This window comes from Muscardinus avellanarius (assembly GCF_963383645.1).
Source record: "Muscardinus avellanarius genome assembly, chromosome: 3".
Classification (NCBI taxonomy): Eukaryota; Metazoa; Chordata; class Mammalia; order Rodentia; family Gliridae; genus Muscardinus; species Muscardinus avellanarius.
This window is the reverse complement of record NC_137788.1, coordinates 51,665,116-51,686,421: the sequence shown is the minus strand read 5'-3', so window position 1 is coordinate 51,686,421 and position 21,306 is coordinate 51,665,116. Positions and strand designations below refer to the sequence as shown.

General features: G+C 37.3%; 1 protein-coding gene across 1 annotated transcript in view; it reads left to right on the top strand.

Annotated features, from left to right (window-relative positions):
- The window catches only part of LOC308260811 (uncharacterized protein C1orf87), a gene marked incomplete at both ends in the record, with an annotated part of 82,422 nt that overhangs the window by 12,803 nt on the left and 48,313 nt on the right, over positions 1–21,306 (top strand). Inside the window, one exon of the mRNA XM_080692358.1 lies at positions 9,556–9,790. Within this exon, the coding sequence (XP_080548484.1) occupies positions 9,556–9,790 (235 nt within the window). The remainder of the gene's footprint in view (positions 1–9,555; positions 9,791–21,306) is intronic.

Genomic DNA, 21,306 nt, shown 5'->3' with positions numbered 1-21,306 from the left:
TCGGATCCATATGTACCCCTAGTTTATTTCAACCCAATTAAACAACATGACATAGTAATAACTTACTGTTCCCATTTCTGAAGACTCACATGTATGCATCCAGAGGGTGGTATAGAGAGAAGACTTTTATTCTAAAGCACTCTTAGTCAAATTGGAAAACCTAGCTCAGAAACTGTGCTCTAAGGAACTGAGATAATTGTAGAAGAGGCCATTCAATCTCACAATTATTTTGCTTAGACTTGCAAAAGCCTAACAGGAAAAAATGCAAATGCAAAAGGCATTAAATTTCAAGCCTGTAAAGGCAGGCTCAAAGCTTTGGAAGATGCATAGTCTATAAAGCTCTAGGAATAATTCACCTGGAAAGATCATGGTACAACAATATTAGGGTTTTTTTTAATTAAGGGATTCTGATTTAGAAGAGCTAATTTCAATATTAATTAATTTTCTTTGTGTTTAAAAATGGGTGATTTCTAGAATTTGTGTTTACCATGATTAGCAAGGTGGCCATACAGGTTTCATTGACTTTTTTTTACTTGTTTAAATAGATTTTCCTCAGTCCCTGTCTACCATAATACTTTGTTCTTTTGAACTTTAGTTTTGCCTATTGGTAAAGACAGCTTTGTGAGTCTAGAGGAAAGAGCATCTCTTGTGTGCCTGGGTGATAAGGGAGAGTATTATAATAGCGAGGTGCTATAACATATGACTAACAAAATTGCTATTCATCAAGGGCTCATTGAGTCCCAGGCCAGATTTTCAATATCACATGCATTTTATTTTGATAGCATTATTTTTCTCATCTCATAGATGATAACTTAAAAATAAAAAATGAGAAATAATTTGGTGAAAGTCATATAACTTAGTAATGTTTGGGTCTGTGATTCAAAATTAGATCTTTAGAATATAAAGTCCATGGCCTTATTATCCACTACATACTATATTGCCTGAAACTCTGGGTAAACTTAGTGATATTTTAGAAAAAGCTCTTCCTTTTCATTCTTTGTTCTGTTGCCTCTCAAACTTTAATGTACATAGGAATCATCTGAGATGGTTTCTAAAAATGTGCAGTTTTTCACAGAACATAATGGTCTCCTGGTCCATCCATTTTTCTGCAAATGACATAATTTTGTTCTTTTTTACTGCTGAGTAGAATTCCATTGTGTGCATATCCCATAATTTCGTAATCTATTCATCTATTGATGGACACCTAGGTTGGTTCCATAATTTGGCCATTGTGAACTGTGCTACTATGAACATGGGTATGCATATATCACTGTAATTCTCTGATTTCAGTTTCTTTGGCCCAGTCACAGAGAGTGAAGGGTCATATTTTTCTCTAATATGAAGAAGCTAGAGAGTAATCAGGACACCAGAGGGACTTCAGATAATGGAGGAGAAACTTCAGGTGAGCCTGGGAGGTGGGCTAGAGGAAGAGGGATGATTAATAAAGAAATTACTTTCATGAACAGTATGTACTTCTCTGAGAATACCAATGTCAATCGCAATACCTTGGATGAGAAAGGAGGAGGAGGAATGGAAAGGGAGATGGAGAAAACTCACCAAGTGCTATATGCTGTATGTCATAATCACTATGATTTACATCATGATGTGAGACTATAATGCACTAACCAAAGTATTAAAAATGTGTAGCTTCTTATCTTATTTCTGAAGTCCTAGTTTAATAAATTCAGAGTGATTCAAGTATCTGTTTTATCATCCAGATAAAATGTTTTCTCATTTTATGCATCCAGTCTGCATAATTCTACACAGGCCACCTGGAGTTCAAAAGTGGGGGATACCTGCCATTTTCTCTAAGAACAAGCACATCATCCTGTCTGGGATTATTTTTAGTCCTTATTTTCTCTTTCAAGTGCTATTTCATTTGATAATTCCTTCAAAGGGCCATTCCCATCTTCCGTAAGCAAATTTAGTTTGAAACTCTCCTTTGATTCCATGTCTTTCTTATGCAACGCACATTACTGTAAATTTCTGTTAAAATATCTGCTTAACCATTTAATTATGAGATCTTTGAAGACAATACATTCTAAATACAATGGTTAGAAGGTCATCACACTTAGCTAAATACAAATGTTGCAAATATACCCATTTCTACAAGTTCACATATAAGTGAAGATAGGTTGCAGGAGAGTAGATATGTTGATATAGTTTTGGTAAGTAAATCATATGGAAGCTAGTAATGGTGACATACTCCTGTTATCCCAGTATGTGGGAGGCTGAAACACATGGATCACAGGTTTGAGGCTAGGCTCAGCATTAGTGAGACCCTCAGTTACTCAGTAGGATCTTGTTTCAAAATAAAAAATAAAAAGAGCTGGGAGTGTATCTCAGTGGTAGACCATTCCTGAGTTTAATCCCAAGCACCACAAATAAAACAGTAAAGCATATGGAAAAACAATTGCTTATTGAATTGGTAACTGATTTTGCAGTCAAAATCATCCTAAAGTGAGAAACCCACTGTAGTCTGTAAAATACTGTAGTGTAAATATCATGAAAAGTAAACTTTATCATCATCATCATCATCATCATCATCATCATCATCATCATTTTGTTTGCAGTACTGGGGATTGAACCCAGGGACATTCTACCATCAAGCTACACCCGCAGCCATATTTTTTATTTTTTATTTTGAAACATGGTCTTACTAAGTTGCCAAGGGCCTCACTAAATAGTTGAGGCTGGCCGCGAATTTATGATCCTCCCGTCTCAAATACTGATCTCCCAAATACTGAGATTACAAGCATGCACCACCACAGCCAGAGATGATATTGTATTTTTTATTTATTTGGGGGGGGATTGGAGATGAAACCCAGGGGCATTTGACCTCTGAGCTACACCCCCTGCCTTATTTTTTATTCTTTATTTTGAAACAGGGTCTCACTAAGTTGCAGAGGGCCTCACTAAGTAGCTGAGGCTGTCCGTGAACCACGATCCTCTGGTCCCACCCTCCGAATGCTGGGATTACAAGTGTGCGCTACCATGGCCAGCTTGATTTTTTATTAATGTGAGAATTTGGCTCAATGTTTGAAGAAAGAAGTGAGCTACTTTGGGAATATAATGAATTCCCTACCTCTGGGAGGGTACAAGCCAAGTCTGACTAGCCCTTTAATTATTCTGCAGAAAGACTTAAGTTAGAAGATGGACTAGATGACTTTATAGGTTAATTTTCATTAAAATTGTATTAACATTTTAAGAAGATAATAAAATTCCTGTTGTTTAATGTTAGATAATTTGCATATTAAAGTGTGAAATTGAGGAGTAAAATCTTTAGAGCCATGCAGACCTAGGTATGTTCTTAGTTCTCTACCTACTAGCAAGATGACCTTGTCAATTTACTTAACCTCTTTGACTCTTCATTTTTCTCATCCGAACAATCATCATAATCATACCTATATTATAGATTATTAGGATAACATAAAATAATTTATGTGAATTCATATGTGGTGACCAACACATATAAGCATTTAGAACATGTTAACTAGTAGAATTATAATAATAAAGAAATGACTTAGGCATAGGCCGAATTACTGTACTTTAAAGACCTTTCTGAAGACCAAATTTTAATAATAATAATAATACATTGCATGGCTTCATTGCAAAAACAAACAAAAAAGCCTTATACTAAGTATAACATTTGCTCTGTACATTATCATAGACTTCATGTTTCAACACCACTGTGGAGTTTGGTGAGATGTTTTAGCTATAGTCCCTTCCCCTCTCCTATTTTACTTCTTATTGTCTTTTGTAATAATAATAAAAAAATCAGGTCCTGTTGATGGTCTCTTATGACTTTCAAATAAGAGCATGCTTTTGTTTACTAGAATGAGATCCGCATCCACTGCACAGGCTCACTCTAACTGTCTACCTCAGAGGGTTAAGGGCCTGTTCGTTGGCACACAGTTGGGAACTGGGGGCATTGAGCCACTGCCAAGGCTGGCAGACCTTTAAGATGGCATCTGGTGACCTTTTGCTGAGCCCCCTGGGCCCTCCATTTGAGATTTTATGTTCTCAGCAGGGGTGTAATCCAAATCAAATGCGAGATCTGGTGAGGTGGAGCCCCTTAGAAAGTGGGGCCAATGGGGATCCCAGCATTACCTTGGGAAGAGGATGCTACCCCACACCCTTCAGTGTTTCTTTCTAACCTTGATACTCCGAGCTCTAGTAGAAGCTGACACTAAAGAGCTGGTTTGCAGCAAGAGCACAGTGTGAGGGAGGAAGCAATGGGACAGTTTTCCCCTCATTTATCCATATTCAGCAACACAGTAATTCTCCCTAATGGCTCTAGTTCCTGGATGACACAGAACTCTTCTCAGCGTCCCCCAGAGAGGCAGCTGAGGTCAGAAGTAAGCTGTGTCCTGCTTCCAAGATGCCCTGGAGGGCATGTTTCCCCTTTTTTTGAAATGGCATCTTTCTATTTTCAATAATATAGGTAGCTAGCACACAAGCCTAGAAGAAAGAACTGCAAGTTTGTGAACAACATAACAACTGTGTGCTGTGGAATTGTTTGTGCTAACCACAGACACACGCTGCTTCTCAGCTGCAAACTCATTTTCATGTTAATTTTTAAAGTGCTATGTATTTTAAAAAAAAACAGCTTTTACTTGAAACCGACTTAACAGGTTATTTTTAATTTTACATCTACTGTGGCTGTTTTAAAAGACAGATACAGTTCAAAATTTCTCAAACAATTCTGTCCTGAGACAGAATTTTGAAAGTGATTGAAACAAACATACCATATCAACTTTGCTCCAACCAGAAGTGTTCACTCTGCCCTGTGACCATTTTGGCCTTCAAATCCTGCATTTCTTGTTTGGGCTGCCAGCTCCTCCTGGACTTCCAGATCTTTACATAATCCCCAAATCCCAAAATTCCATGGACTCTCCCCTGATTCCACTGGCAATAGGATCTAACGTTGAGGGCCACTGAGTAGGCTTTGGTTTAAATCCTGGGTTCATCCCTGAAAAGCCATGTAGAATTGGATAAGCCACTTAAATTTTTGAGACCTTTACTTTTTACCCTAAAATAAGAACAATATGAACACCAACCTATGGAATTGTGATAAAGTATATAAATGACCTTAGCATGGCAAGTTAAGTACTTGATAACATAATTATTTTTGTAATTATTGCCCACTGTAATTATTTCTCTTTTGTATGAACTTTAAATAGCACTGATTCTTTTAAGATTCACTTGTTATTTATTTATATGCTAACCAGGCATGTTTCATATTATTTATGTAAATTTTGTATCAGTTTCTTTTAAAACTTGAGAGAAGTATATCTAATCTACCTTTACATAAAAGTACACATGTGAAGTCTACATAAAAGTAAACATGTGAAGTCTACATAAAAGTAAAAGTACACATGTGAAGTCTACCGCTCACTCAATTTTCACAAACATAATAAACACCCAGATTGAGGAATAGAGGGACAGTACCAGTATTTCAGATGCCCCTGAGATCCCTTCTTTACATTATACCCCACCACCACAAAAGTAACCACTCTCCTGACTTCTCGAGTCATATTTACACCAGTTGCTGACTTTATTGTTTACATTATTCTGTGCAGTCAAGTGAAATGTAAGTTTCTTAAGGCAGGAAACTGGTATATCTTCTCTCATTAAAAGAATGTGCTGAATATACTCTTCTAATATTCCCATTCCACCCCCTTATCTTTTTTTTTAAATGGGGATTGAACGCAAAGACATTCTACCTCTGAGTTGCACCCCTAGTTCTTTCTTATGTATTTTGAAATAAGGTCTCACCAAGTTGCCGAGACTAGCCTCAAACCTGCAATCCTCCTGTCTCAGCTCCCAAGTACTATGGTTATAGACATGTGCCCCACACCCAGCTTCCCATTTGCCCTTTAACTGTACTGTATACAAAGCTCCAGCCTTGGGTAAGCCCCTGCTTATGTGTATACTCAGGAAGATTACTGGACACCCTTGAGGAAAGTATCTACCACTTAAAAATGATGCCACAAAAACCTGAAGTTTCCAACTTAGCCAGACACCTGTCTTCAATCATCTCTCTCTTCTGTTCTTACCAGCTATTTCACACCACCTCCCCCTGTGCACACACACACACACACACACACACACACACACACACACACACGAGTCTGGAAAGTGGCCCACTCACAACCACCTTTCGTGAGGTTTCCTTCCTGCATCTTTCCTCCCAATGCATCCCACCCGCCTTTGCCAGAGTACATCACGTTTCATCAATGACAGGCCCTTTTCTCCAGCCCAATTGGCTCTTCACTATTGGCATTTTAATGTGTTGAAGTCCCTTCCATCTTTACACAGAACAGTAACAAAACCCTGTCTGAAATCCTGTGTTCCACACCTACCACCACTCAATCTCTCTTGTCTCTTGCAGTCAGACTTCTTCAGAGAGGTCTTCACAATTCCTGTGTACAGTTCATGTCCCCTTTTTCTTCAGCCCACTTCATTCCTGTGTCCACCTCCATTGTCTCATTGGCAGTCCCCTGTAAATATCCTGTGTCCAAACCAAATAGACTCTTTCCAGAACATACTTTTCTCAGCAGCATTTGAAGCTATCATCTATGCCTTCTTTCTGGAAACATTATCTTTGCTGGCAACATCCATTCTCCTGGTTTCTCTTCTGACTTACTGGAAGTTTTTTCTTAATCTTCCTTTAGGGTTCTTCCTTCTGTAATACAGCTTTCCATCACAGTTCTATCTTAGACCTGCTTTTCTTCTCACACTACCACTACAAAATAATGATGATAGCCGGACATGGTCCCCTATACCTATAATCCCTGTGTTTGGGAGGCTGAGACAAGAGGATCACAGTTCAAGGACACCCTCATTAATTTAACAAAGCCCTCAGCAATCTGGGGCTTTGTTAAGTTGATGAGACCCTGTTTCAAAATAAAAAACAAAATAGGATGCTGGGTGTGGTAGCATATGCTTGTAATCCCACTACTAGGGAGACTGAGACAGGAGGATCCAGGTTCACAGCAAGCCTCAACCACTTAGTGAGGCCCTCCACAATTTAATGAGATCCTGTTTCCAAATAAAGAATAAAATATGGGGCTGTGGTGTAGCTCAGAGTTAGAATGCCCCTGGGCTCAATTATAAACAAAAATAAATAAATAAAAGTAAAATAAATAAAATAGGGCTATTCCCCTGTGTTCAATTGTCGGTCGCAGTGACGACTCTTACACGATCTTCCTCAAGCAGTTTTATTACCCCAGGTTCTTGTACAGTTCCCATAGCTCTCTGTCTTCTCCCCCATCACTCCACCAACCCTCCTCCGTGGCACTCTACGTCTCTGCTGCAGCACACACCGGTCACAGTGGTGGCTTTGTGAACATGTCCGTCCCGGCTCGGAGCCCAGAGCAGTCCGCCAAGAAACTGCTCTTCCTGTCCACCAACCCTCTTCTCTTCTCCCCGCTAGGGCATGCGCGCTTTTTAACCTTCTCCTGGGCGGGCAGGTGGTAGCACGAGGCGCTGCGTCACTAATCAAACGTAAGGCGCCTGATAGGGCTCACTGCGCAGGCTCAGGGCACCGCCAGCCTCGTGAGCCTCGTGACTTGGCTGCAAGCCCAGGCGCCATCTTGAGTCCATGCTGGCAACAAGCCTGGGTGCCACCTCGGTCCTGCCGAGTGGGCCCCAACATTCAATCCCCAATAACACTCACACACACACACACACACACACACACACACACACACACACACACTCAATGACTAAAATTATGTATCCATTCAAATCATTGCCTATATTTTGGCTTTATTCAAATCAAGAACTGAAACAATTTTTATGCTCAGAAAACATGGTATGTTTTAAAATAAATCCTTTCTACTGCATCAATAATAATAACTAGAATTTATAGAATGTTGCCTATGTGCAAGGCAGAGCTACTTTGAAATGTATTTTTCTAATTATGAGATAATATTTTCTGATATAAAGTATATAATAATAATATAAGCTATAAGATGGTATAATATAATATAGTATAATGAATGTAATACCCTAAATTCTACCACCTGCAGATACTTACTATAAACTTCTGAAATGCCTTGTGCCCATACAATATACACATATATTTTATATAGTAGAAATAATCATATTGTTGACTTATTTTTATAATTGAACATTTATTTGTGTCATTAAAATTATGTATAGATATTTTGATGGCTTTCTAACATATGAACAGACATAGAAAAATATTCAATACCTTCAAGCATAACTAGTAAATATTGCAAGTTTTTAAATTTCTTCTTTCTTGTTTTTTTTCCTTCATATACATTCTTAAAAATTGAGTTACTTCATCAAAAAGTTTCAGCTGTCTAATCCTTAAGGCATTTTGTAAGGTCGTTTATTTTAATTTGTGTGTTTATGTAGCTATTAGCATTTGAGTTTCTCATTTTCAGAGAAAGTTTTAAAATAATGCAATTGTCATTATTTTTATTTGTAACTCTGTTGTTGTTGTTGTTGTTGTTGTTGTTGTTACTGGGGATTGAACTCAGAGGTATTCTACATCTGAGTTATTCCTCCATCTCTATTTTATTTTTTATTTTGAAATTAAGTTTGAGCCGGGTGTGGTGGCGCACGCTTGTAATCCCCGCACTTGGGAGGGCAGAGACAGGAGGATCGCACAGGTTTGAAGGCAGCCACGCACACTGGCTTAGGAGAATTCTGTTTCCAAATAAAAATGTAAAAATAGGTCTGGGAGTGTAGCCAGGAGGTAGAAGGGCTTCCAGGAACCCCAGTGCCACCAAAAAAAAAGAAAAAAGAAAAAAAAAGAAAGAAAGAAAGAAAGAAAGAAAGAAAGAAAGAAAGAAAGAAAGAAAGAAAGAGAGAAAGAAAGAAAAGGAAAAGAAATTAAGTTTGAGATCTGGAGGTTGAGAGCCTCACTATGTTGCCCAGGCTGGCCTCTAACCTGCAATGCTCCTGTCTCAGCCTCCTAACTATTGGAACTAGAGGCATGTACCGCCATGCTCAACTTGATTGGCAAACCTTTAGTTATTAAAGAAGTTTGACCTTTGTGAAAATTTTGCTTATTATCTATATATTTTAAATCATTCTTACAATTTTTCTCTTTTCTCTCCTTAATATTATACTCACATGAAGGATTACTAAGTGGAAAAGAAGTCTCCAGGTGAGGCAGCTAAGGAGCAACCAAGCAGATCTGAACCTGACAAATTGTTTTAACATTCTTCCTTTTCGAGTTGCAAAGGCTGAAAATACCTGCTAGGTTTATAAGTAAGAAATGTGATAGCTTTCATTTTTCATACTGTTCACTACTTAAAGCAAGGGTGGAGGATCAGGAAGATAGATTATCTTTATGAGTATGAGGAGGAAGGTAGGGTAAGGACAACCTGAGATGACAACAGCACCGACTCTCTATGGTAAATGATCCGTAGACAAATAACCAATGATGGCTCCTACATTCCACCACGGTGCTCAGTTACGCTGCTTATACTACAGACTAACACCTTCTGTTTCTCATGCCAACCTAGTGCATGAAGAGTCGGCCTGGTAACAAAGTGTAAAACTGTTTCTTCACAGTAAGCAGAATGAGAACCTGAAGGCAGAAACTGAAGCAACACTTCAGAAACCCATGACTGGTAACACAAGGCAGAAAAGCAAGGGCATACCCGCTCCCACTGCCCCCACTGATCAGCAAACTGATGGCAACACACAGGATGTGGAAGAGAGCAAGCACCCAGACAACACACAGAAGCCAGAGAACAATCAGAAACTTCTAACAGGAACACACAGTAGCAGATTCCTAGATGGCATGGTGAGTAGCGAGAAATTCCCATGCTTTTCTCAGTGACTTACTAGGAAAATAGAGATAAAAACACTGGTTCATATAAACGTATACTGGTACATATCAAAATTAATATACTTTGCATAAAATAGATATTACAGTCATTTCCCTTTCCATCTAAAAATAAGTTTTCAGTTCATTTTGTGGAATGCCTTTGTTGACCAACCACTGAATTAGGCAACCTACCTGGCTATATTGGCAATAAAGGTATTAAATATGATAATAAAGTGTCACTATCTATGCAAAGTTCACTCCTATTGGATAAGGAGGATCTTTCCATTAAAGGAAGAGATCATTTATTTTCACAATCTAATGTAATTATGGCTAAATGTCAAAAAATTATAAGGCAAAGCTATCTTGATAGAAATATCACTGTGTACTGTTTATAATCAACCAAGCATTTCATAACGAACTTAATCAAAAATAATGAATCTAAGTGATTAATAATTTGTAATTAAAAAGCATGTACAACAGCAATTAAAAACTGGGTCTAAATCCACACAAAACTAATGATTCATTGATAATAAAGTACTATTTCCAAAAGTTGCTGAAACTGCAATTAAACGGATACAGAGAGTAGGAGTTTCACAGTGCTGCCAAGCATTAAGTGACAACCAGTTTCTTTAGTAGAATACTAATTAGAGTCTGCAGTAAACTCTAACATAATTATTTTTAGCTTAAAATTGTATTCTTTCTTTAAAAATCACTGAGATACTAGCTGGTCTTTAGTATTATGAGAAAATGAATGCCAGCAGATTGGTGATCTTTTGTTCCTAAAAACCAGGCAAAGGACTACCCATTTGGAGTAGCTGACTTCCTACCAATGGGCTGGAGACTATACGCCATAAGACCTAGTTCAACGCTGACATCCGTCTGTAAGAGTGACTTGCTCCTCTCCATTTGATGTGTTCTTTTGGCTTTCCAAAATTCCTTGAATTTAGGGCCCTCTTAGATCAGGAGGTAATGGATGTGCAGAGATGAAGTAATCTATTATAAACTCCAAAAGACCTCTGATTTTTACCTAAATTTTGACTCTGACATTAGTATATTTATTCTTTTTGTTGCTCTCCAAGGATACCCTTAATAATAATGTCACTGTCATAAAACACCTCTTAGTGACTCATTGCTTTCAAGTAAATTTTACTATTTGTAATTTGGAATGAACCCAATGAGATAAATGTCATTGTTATTTTTATCATAGATGGCAAAATTGAGACTCAGAAAACTTAAAGTGACTCATAAGTGTACAGATATTTTTTCAGGTTATTTTTTCTTCTTCACTTAAATTTTAATTGATATTTATAAATATAAAATAATATATAATTGTATAGAAATTTTGAAAATAAAAGGAGACTATAAATAAGAAGAAAATAAAACTCAACTAAGAAAAATGATGTTTTCTTTCCCTCCTTGCATAGAAAAAGAATGATAACCATGTGTATATTCTTAGTTATCCTGTTCAATTAATCATGTGTGAAGGATTCTACCCTTGCAGTGATAAAAAGAAATGTTCTGTGCATCATTTTTAGTGGCTCTATAAGAGTCATATTCAGAACCCTAGGGTGACATTGACTATATACCCTGCTCTGTTCTATGCTCTTTACATAAACTAACAAATTTTCTATTCCCAAGCATCCAGAAAGCTAGAAACTATTTCAGTTCACAAATAAGGAAACTCAGAAACAAAACAATCAAGTGCCTTGCTTAGGTCATAGGCTGAAAACCACAAGCAAGCGAAACCACAATTCAAGCCCAGGTTCTAGGCCCTGCATCTCCAAACTGCAGCTGTTTCTTTATATGGATATAATATAGTTCATTTAATAGATCACTTGTGAGCATTTAAGCCAATTCTGGGTTTCCTCTTATAAATGGAAATTTGTCACTCTTTTTTTTTTTTTTTGGTGGTATTGGGGTTCCTGGAAACCCTTCTACCTCTGGGTTACACTCCCAGACCTATTTTTATACTTTTTTATTTGGAAACAGGGTCTTTTAAGCCAGCACGGCTGGCTTTGAACCTGGGCGATCCTCCTGTCTCTGCCTCCCAAGCGCGAGGATTACAAACGTGCGCCACCACGCCCGGCTGAAATTTGTCTCTTGACAATCCTCTTCATCCATCCATCCTCCCATTCCTGCCATGGATTCTGCATTTGTCATTATAACGGGTGGATGAGCAGTTCTCAGCCCTCCATGGTCTGGCATCTTTGTTGACTCTGTGGTGGTACTAAAGAGATGAATTGTCCCTCCACTCCAAGAACTCATCAGGGTGTTTAGGGAGGCTCTGTGGGGCTAACACTGCACCACCACACACAGGAAGGCCTTGTGGGAGGTGTGGGGACTGACTGATTGGTTCTGTCTGCCAGGAGACATGTGAGGCTGGCCTGCCAGATGGCTGCCGCAGTTGTCTGGTACAGAGACCCTCATTACCACCTTGACTAAGTGGTAAATGGAATCCTGCCGAAGTTACAGAAGCAAACCAATCAGAATTCCTTCTAGATGCTTATCACTCACATGTAGATGAAAATAAGCTTTTCTGTTTGGGACATAACAGGCAATCTGGACCTGCTAAATTTGCTCCAAAAGAGAAGTTGCTGATAAAGACTGAGCTAACAAGACTGGGGACAAGGAAGTGTGAAGTAACAAGTTTACTTCAAAAAGTATATCATTGGTAGGAGGTAAATAAAGCTGACAGGTTTACAAAACTCCATCCCTTCATGTATATGGGAACAGTAAGATATCTTAGAGATCAACTAACAAAAACCTTCATTTACAAAGAAAGAATGAGACACCCAGAGAGCTTAGAGTGTTTACAAAAAGGGCTTGACTCTTCTGCATAATATCCCCAGCATCTTTTCCTTTGAAATTCTGCTCCTTATGAAAACATCTTTGGTGGGGATATGTTGTTTCTCAGATACATCTTTGATGGATATATGTTTATATATATTGTTTCTCAGAAACATTACTTCCAATTTTTCTCAGAAAAATTAAAAGAATGTGTGAGTAGCAAAAAACTAACTAGCAGTTTCAAAATTAAATTTAGATCATGCTTTTTGCATCTGGCAACATGAAAATAAAAGTGCGAGTACTTTCATTTTAATAAATATCACAGTTGTTTGGTTGGGTATGCTTGTCAAAGTTTTTTGCACATATTTTTCTTCTTCATGCCTCTCAATAGCCCTCTGATTTAGACAGAAGCACATGATACTTCTTCATTATATAGATGCATAGAGAAAGGCTAGGGAGCCTCCTTCTTGGCTGTGTATTTGCAGCACTAATTCATCATACTCAAATCAGAATCTTTCATCCTGCCTCACACACTGATCCCACAATTCCCCCAGTTGCACCAGTAAGAAGGCTTGATATGCTTTCCTCTTCTTGACTTAAATCTGATATTCAAACAAATTACCATTCAGGCCTCTAAATTATTTTTCCTTCATGTCTCTGATAATGTCTTCTTTCTTTCATTTCTTCTGTTATCACTTTAGACCACCATTCTGTCTTACTTTAATGGATGTTCAAACTAAATTTCTTGTTAATTTCCCTGTGTATTGGCCAGCTATTGTAATTAATACTGCTGTGTAACAAATCACCTAGTACTCAGTGATTTACAATCATTGTCTATTTTCATATTCAAAGATGTGAGCTAAGGCAGCCTTCACCAATCTCAGTGGGATGTGTTGGGGCATGGCTATGAACTGCAAGTTTAGTTCAGGTCTGCTCTATGTTTTTCTTATTCTGAATCTTAAGGGCTCCTCAAGCCATGCTTTTCTCATGGTGATAGAAACATTTTAAGATGATAAGCTCAAATACACAAGTATGTTTTAACTTTTTCCAGTAACATCCCATTGGCTAAAGCAATCAACATATGACTAAACACAGCAGTGGGTCAGGAAAACACACACACACACACACAACCACTACCTATTTTAGGAAGAACTTCAAAAACACTGATCAAGTGCAGTCTCTGCTTAAAACTCTTAAAACCAACTGTTGAATCCCCATTCCCCAAGTGTAAAATTTTAAAACCATTGACTTAACTTTCCAGCCCAACTCTATCTACTCTATTTCCTAACCATCCTTGCCTTACACTGAACTGAAATTCCATTCCACAAATAGAGTTCTGTTCCCATTAATCTTCCATTCTTTTCTCATACAATTTCTTGAGTATAAAATTCTCTTCCCTTAATCTTTATTTGATGAACTTTTAATTATATATTGGTCTCAATTTAGATACCAGCTATGCCAAGAAATGCTATTATCTGATTTCCAAGGCTGAGGCAAGTTTCTTTCCTAAAATGTTTTAAAATTAATCTGTGTATATCCTGTAGTTGAAATTGTTATATTATTAAAAGAGGCTTTTTTTCTTGCCTGTCTCCTTCTAAGACTGTAAGGCCTCTGACAATAAGAATCACTCATTTTTATTTCCTAAATATTTATCTTTGTGTGTTAACCCAAAGAAGTTTTTACTTTACAATCTATAAGTCAAGAGTATCCACCACCTTTACTGGTTTTTAGTATTAGGCTGAAGGTATTAGACAATGCTGTTAAATAAGAAAAAAATTCTAGGTATAATAATTAGAAAGGAAGAGCTAAAACTGATTATTCTTATTCATCTTTGGATGATAAGATTACTTATCTATAATCTCAAATCAGTAAACAAAAAAATTACTAAAACAATAAGAAAATTTGGCAAAATGGAAAGTCAATACATCAGTAACACAAAAAAAATGACCTTCAAGTACATGAACATAAACTAATGAAAATATAAATGGAAGCTGAGAAACCATTTATTATTTGTATGTTTATTTGCTTTCTTACCCATCCCTTTCACAGGCCTCTTCTCTTATACATACCTAATCTCTTCTTTCTATTCCTTTTATTATTTTTCTTTCCTTCTCTCTTGTCTTATATTAAATCCATTTTATATCACTATAATAAATACTCTACATTGGTTACTAGAACCCTACTATATAGTTACTATCTCTAATCTCTACTCTATACTACCTTACCAAACTCATACCCTCATTCTATTAGATCCTATCTGTGGCTTTACCCTATTCTTGCATTTAAGACTTCACTTTCCATCTCACTCAAACTTCATAGTTGAATACAGCACAACTTGCTCTTGTATATACCGGCTGACAACTAGAAACTGAGAGAAATCTATAAAAAGCAACAGATAAAAACTTCTAAAATCATGTGAAGGAGGAATAACAAGGAAGCAATAAGCTTCCACAACCCCACAATAAAAGAACCTGAAAACACAGAATTGCAGAGATTGCCAAAAGGACAAATCAGAGCTGGGCATGGTGGCTCATGCTTGTAATCCCATCATTCGGGAGGCTGAGACCAGAGGATCACAGTTCGTGGACAGCCTCAGCTACTTAGTGAGGCCCTCCGCAACTTAGTGAGACCCGATTTCAAAATAAAGAACAAAAGGACAAATCAGAAATTTAACAGTAGAAATAATACAGGATTTCTGAATAGAATTTAGAGAGAACCTGAAAGAAATAAAGGACACAATCATTGAGGTGAAGGCATCAATTCAAACTATAAACAATAGATTAGAACACATAGAGAACAGAATCTAGCTCTTAGAAGATGATCACTCCACCGGGCGTGGTGGCGCACACTTATAATCCCCGCGCTTGGGAGGCGGAGACAGGAGGATCGCGCAGGTTCGAAGCCAGCCGCGCTGGCGTAAGAGACCCTGTTTCAAAAATATAAAATAGGTCTGGGAGTGTAGCCCAGAGGAAGAAGGGCTTCCAGGAACCCCAGTACCACCAAAAAAAAAAAGAAGATGATCACTCCAAAAATGAATGCATATTATATAATTTATAAAAACAATTCAACAGCATGAATTGAATGTTGAAGAGATATGGGCCCATCTTGAAAGAGCTAACCTAAGAATAATAGGCATAAAAGACATAATAGAAGTTGAAACCAAAGTGATCAACAGTCTTTTCAAAAGAGTATAAGAAAATTTTCTAAACATAGTAAAAAGAGGTCAATACACAGGTGCAGGAAAATTACAGAACTCCCTTTAGACAAAATCAGAGAAAAGGTTTACCATACCACATAATAGTCAAACTGACCAACATAAAAGCCAAAGAGATAATCTTAAAGGCAAGAAAAACAAAAGACCAAGTGGCATTCAGAGGCAAACCAATTAGAATCACTCCAGGCTTCCCAAACCAAGTCATGAAAGCCAGAAGGGGCTGGAGTAACATATTCCAAACTCTGAAAGAAAATAACTTGTAGCCAAATTTTCTACCCAGCAAAATTATCTCTCAAATTCGATGGGGAAATAAAAATTTTGCACAGCAAATGGAAACTGGAAGAATTTATCTTTCAAACCAGCAATAGAGAAAATACTAAAAGAGATTAGCTGCAAAGAATAAATAAGTAATGCATGCCAGAACTAGAGAAACAAGAATTTCCATCAAGCAAACAATTAAGCAAAGACGAAAAACAGTACCTCAAACAGAAGTTAAAACTCAAAATGTTAGGAATTAACATTTTTAATCTCTCAATAATCACACTGAATATAAATGGCCTCAATTCTCCAAAAAAAGACATAAGTTAGCAAATGGATTAAAAACCAGAATCCATCTATCTGTTACCTGCAAGAAACACACCTTACATTTAAATATAGTAATAAACTAAAGGCAAAGGGCTGGAGCAAGGTAATCCATGCCAATGGAACTTGAAGGAAAACAGGAGAAGCAACTATGATACAGTCAAGTTAGACTTCAAACTCAAACTTATCAGAAGAAACAAAGCAAGTCATTTTTTACTGGTAAAAGAATAATCCAGCAAGAAAAAATAATGACAGTCAACATTTATGTCCCAAACATTGGTGCAGCTACTTTCATAAAACAAACTCTTTGTGACATTAAGCCACACATAATTCCCAATACAATACTGGGAGACTTCAACACCCATCTCATACCACTAGACTGATCTTCTAGACAAAAGTTCACTTAAAGGTGCCTCAGACATAAAAAAAACACCATAAACCAAATGGACTTATTAGACCCATATAGATATTTTATCCAACTACAGCAGAGTTCACATTTTTTACAGCTACTCACAGACCTTCATTAAAATAGATCACATCCTGGACCACAAAGTAAGAACTAGCAAATTCAAAAAATGTGACATACTTTTATGCATCTTTTCAGACCACAATGAAATAAAACTAGAAATCAAATACAAGAAGACGGACTTCCGGGAAGATGGCGACCGGGAAAAGCGGGGCTTAAGAGTCCCGCTAACAACCAATCTCCATTACCACAAAAAGAGTGCCTTTCATAGCCAGAAAACACCATCACCAGAAAAACAAAAAAACCACCAGGCTCCAGAGAGAAAGCGGACTGAGAACAGAGCTCAGGGCCAAAGAGGAGACACACGCGCCCGAGGACGCAGCAGCAGCGTCATACTACCGGCGGCAGCGGCGAACTCAACGGACGGCTACAGCAAGCCGAGGTGAGCCGCTGCGGAACAGCCAGGCGGGATCTTTCGGCGCAGACAGCATTTAAAGCTCCCAGTGGCTGAGCTCAGCACACGCTGCAGGGATTCAGAGTGGAAATCAAAACCAGAGAAGAAAAAATACGCCAGCCTCATGGCCGAGGGCGTGGCAGAGGCGCCATATTGCTACCGGCGGCGGCAGCAGCAGTGAATTCACTGAGTCCAGTACAGCTATATCTACGTACTCAAGAACAGTGAGTCAAATTGCGGGCCACAGAGGAGAAATCCCAGTATTGTGCCTCCTGGGACTTGACCCAGTGAGGGAGTGGTGGTGGCAGAGATATCACACCATAGGAGAGCGTGCAACCTGGCACCCCCCATAGTTTAAAGCAGCCTCTATCGACTCCCTGGGTCGGAGACTCTGTGATACAACCCAGTAAAGGAGTAGTGGGGTCTGAGATAATACAGACTCGAGATCCAGAGCACCTTAAGTGAAGCCATAGTTACCCAAGGGAAGAACCCAGAGAAGGCACAAACCTCCGAAATCATGGGAAAGAGGAATAACACTGGAGTAATGAATGTGCACAACCCCACAACATCAGAACCTGATAAAACAGAAAATCAGAGATTTCTAGAAGATCAAATCAGGAAAATAACTGTAGAAATAATAGAGGTGCTTCGAAAAGAACTCAGAGAGAGCCAAAAAGAGATAAAGGATGCAATTAATGAAGTAAAGGCCTCAATTCAAAGCACAAACAACCGATTAGACCATATGGAGAACAGAATCTCGCTCTTAGAAGATGAGCAATCCAAAAATGAATGCATAGTTTCTAATCTAGAAAAAGATATCCAACAGCAGGAATCTGACATTGAAGAAATATGGGCCCATCTTAAGAGAGCTAACCTAAGAATAATTGGAATAGAGGAGGGAAAAGAAAGTGATACCAAAGGGATCAACAATCTCTTCAAGGAAGTAATAGCAGAAAATTTTCCAAATATAGACCAAGAGGTTGATACACAGATCCAGGAAACTTATAGAACTCCCTTTAGACAGGATCGGAGAAGAGGATCCCCACGCCATATAATTGTCAAAATGACCAATGTGGAAGCCAAGCAGAGAATCTTAAAGGCAACAAAAACAAAGGGCCAACTGACATTCAGAGGCAAACCAATTAGAATCACTCCAGATTTCCCAAACCAAGTCATGAGAGCCAGAAGGGCTTGGAGTAACATATTCCAAACTCTGAAAGAAAACAACTTCCAGCCAAAAATTTCCTATCCAGCAAAACTTTCTATCAAATTAGATGGAGAAATAAGAAGCTTCCATGACAAACAGAAACTGAAGGAATTTATGTCTTCAAAACCAGCGCTAGAGAAAATACTCAAAGAGATTAACTACAAAGAAGAAATAGGTAACACTCATCAGAACCAGAGAAACAAGAGTTTCCATCCAACAGACAACTAAGATTGGTTATCTGTGGAGATTCATTATTTATGTTAGTCTTTTACCTATCTCTAAATTGTATTGTTTGCCTTTATTGTTGTTAATTTTTAGGATTTCTAGTTGGAATATTAATATACCTTCAAATATAGCATTTGGAAATATTTTATCCAATTCTATTAGTAACTTTTAACTCTGTTTACATTGTCTTTGGATATACAATATTTTCTTTTATTTTTTAGGGAGTTTGTATATTCTTCTGTTGCCTGTGCCATTGAAATCATATCCAAGAAATCACTGCCAATTTCAATGTTGTGAGGTTTTATGACCCAGATTTTCTCCTAAAAGTTTATAGTCTTAAGATTTATATTTAGGTCTTTTATCTATTTTGAGTTAATACTTGTATGTGGGATTAGGTAAGGGTCCAATTTTATTCTTTTCCATGTAATTATTATTTTTCAACAATATTTAGTTAAAAGATTATTATTTCCACCACCAAATGTTCGTGGAAACCTTGTCAAAAATAACTTGACAATATAGGGAAGAAGTTAGCTCTAGGCTTGTATTTAACTCCAATGGTCTATATATCTGCCTTTAGAACAGTACTACACTGTTTCAATTATTGTAGCTTTATATGGTTTGAAATCAGAAAATATATATCTGCTAGCTTTGTTCTTTTTCAAGATCGTTTTGGGTATCTAGAATTCATATTCCATATTAGGATAGATTTTTTTTCTGAAAAATAAATATATAAATATATGATAGTTTCACCTAAAAAAAACAGAAAAAAATATGCTCTGGTAAGAAAGAAAGCAAAAAGAAATATTGAAATGTTATCTTTAAATCATCAAACGCTTGGTATCAGACAAATGAAATTGTTATGTGAGATTATCATTTTTAATTTTGGATAAATTGCTATAATACTAGATGTCAACCACTAAGCCAAGCATGGAAGGAGGGATGGGGAGAGAATGGGGTGGGGATCGTGTGGGGGCTGACTGGGCGAGGTGTGCATGTATGTCTACAAAAGTTTGTATCCCACTATGATGTATGAATACAGTGCACCAATAAAATAAAATTTAAAAAAAATACAAGAAGACCCAGAGAAACCACATAAATCGAAATTATGAAGATAAGAGATGAAAAAATATATTTTACCATCAACAGTATAGAAATCCAGAAGATTTCTTTGAAAAACTATATTCTAAAAAATGGAAAATCTGGAAGAAATTGACAGCCGTCTAGATAAATACAAGCTTCATAAATGAGTCAAGAAGATAAACAAAATTTACACTAACCAATAGCAGTCAAAAAGATTAAAGCAGCATCAAAGAATCTGCCATTAAACAAAAGCCCAGGACCAGATGGTTTCCCAAGTAAATTTTACAAAACCTTTATAGAAAAGCTAATCCTAATACTTCTCAATTTATTTTGTGAAATAGAAAGAAACAGACTCTCCCAAATACATTCTATGAAGCCAACATCTCATTAATACCAAAACCAAATAAAGACATCTCCAGGAAAGAAAACTACAGGCCTATATTGGTGAAGTTGGATGCAAAACTGCTAAACAAAATACTAGCAACCACATCAAGAAAATCATACTCCATGACCAAGTAGGGCTCATCCCAGGGATGCAAACCTACTTCAACATCTGAAAAGCAATCCACGTAATTCATCACATAAACAAAAACAAAGAAAAATGATGCAATCATTTTAATAGAAGTTGAAAAAGCTTTTGACAAAATCCAACACCCACTTATGCTAAAAGTGCAGCAAAGAATTGGAATAGGAGAAACATACCTCAATATCATAGAGACAATATACAATAGACCCACAGCCAACATGATATTAAATGGGGGAAAACTGTGAGAATTAGCCTAAAAAAAGGTACAAAACAAAAATGTCCATTATCATAACTTCTTTTTAATATAGTACTTGAGACTCTAGCCGGAGGAATAAGGCAAGAAAAGGAAATCAAAGAAGTATAAATAGGAAAAGAACTAAAACTTTCACTATTTGCATATGAGATGACATGATACTAAGAAAAGCCAACAAACTAAACCAAAAGGCTTATAGAAATAATAAACAAATTCAGTAGTGTCTAGACACAAATTCAATCTTAAACAGAAGCATTCCTGTATTTCAACCATAAATCCACTGAAAAATCCAGAAAACACTTCTACTCAGGATATCCCACAAAAATAAAATACTTAGGAATAAACTTAATGAAAGAGGCAAAATACCTCTACATATAAAATTATAAAACATTGAAAAAAGAAATCAAGCCGGGTGTGGTGGCACACACTTGTAATCCAAGCATTCGGGAGGCTGAGACCAGAGGATCGCGGTTTGCGGACAGCCTCAGCTACTTAGTGAGGCCCTCTGCAACTCAGTGAGACCTGGTTTCAAAATAAAGAAAAAAAATAGGGCAGGGGGTGTAGCTTGGAGGTCAAATGCCCCTGGGTTCCATCCCCAGACCCTCAAAAAAAAAAAAAAAAAGAAAAAGAAAAGAAAAGAAATAAAAAAAGACTTTAGTAGAAGGAAAGATCTTCTGTGTTCTTAAATAGGCAGAATA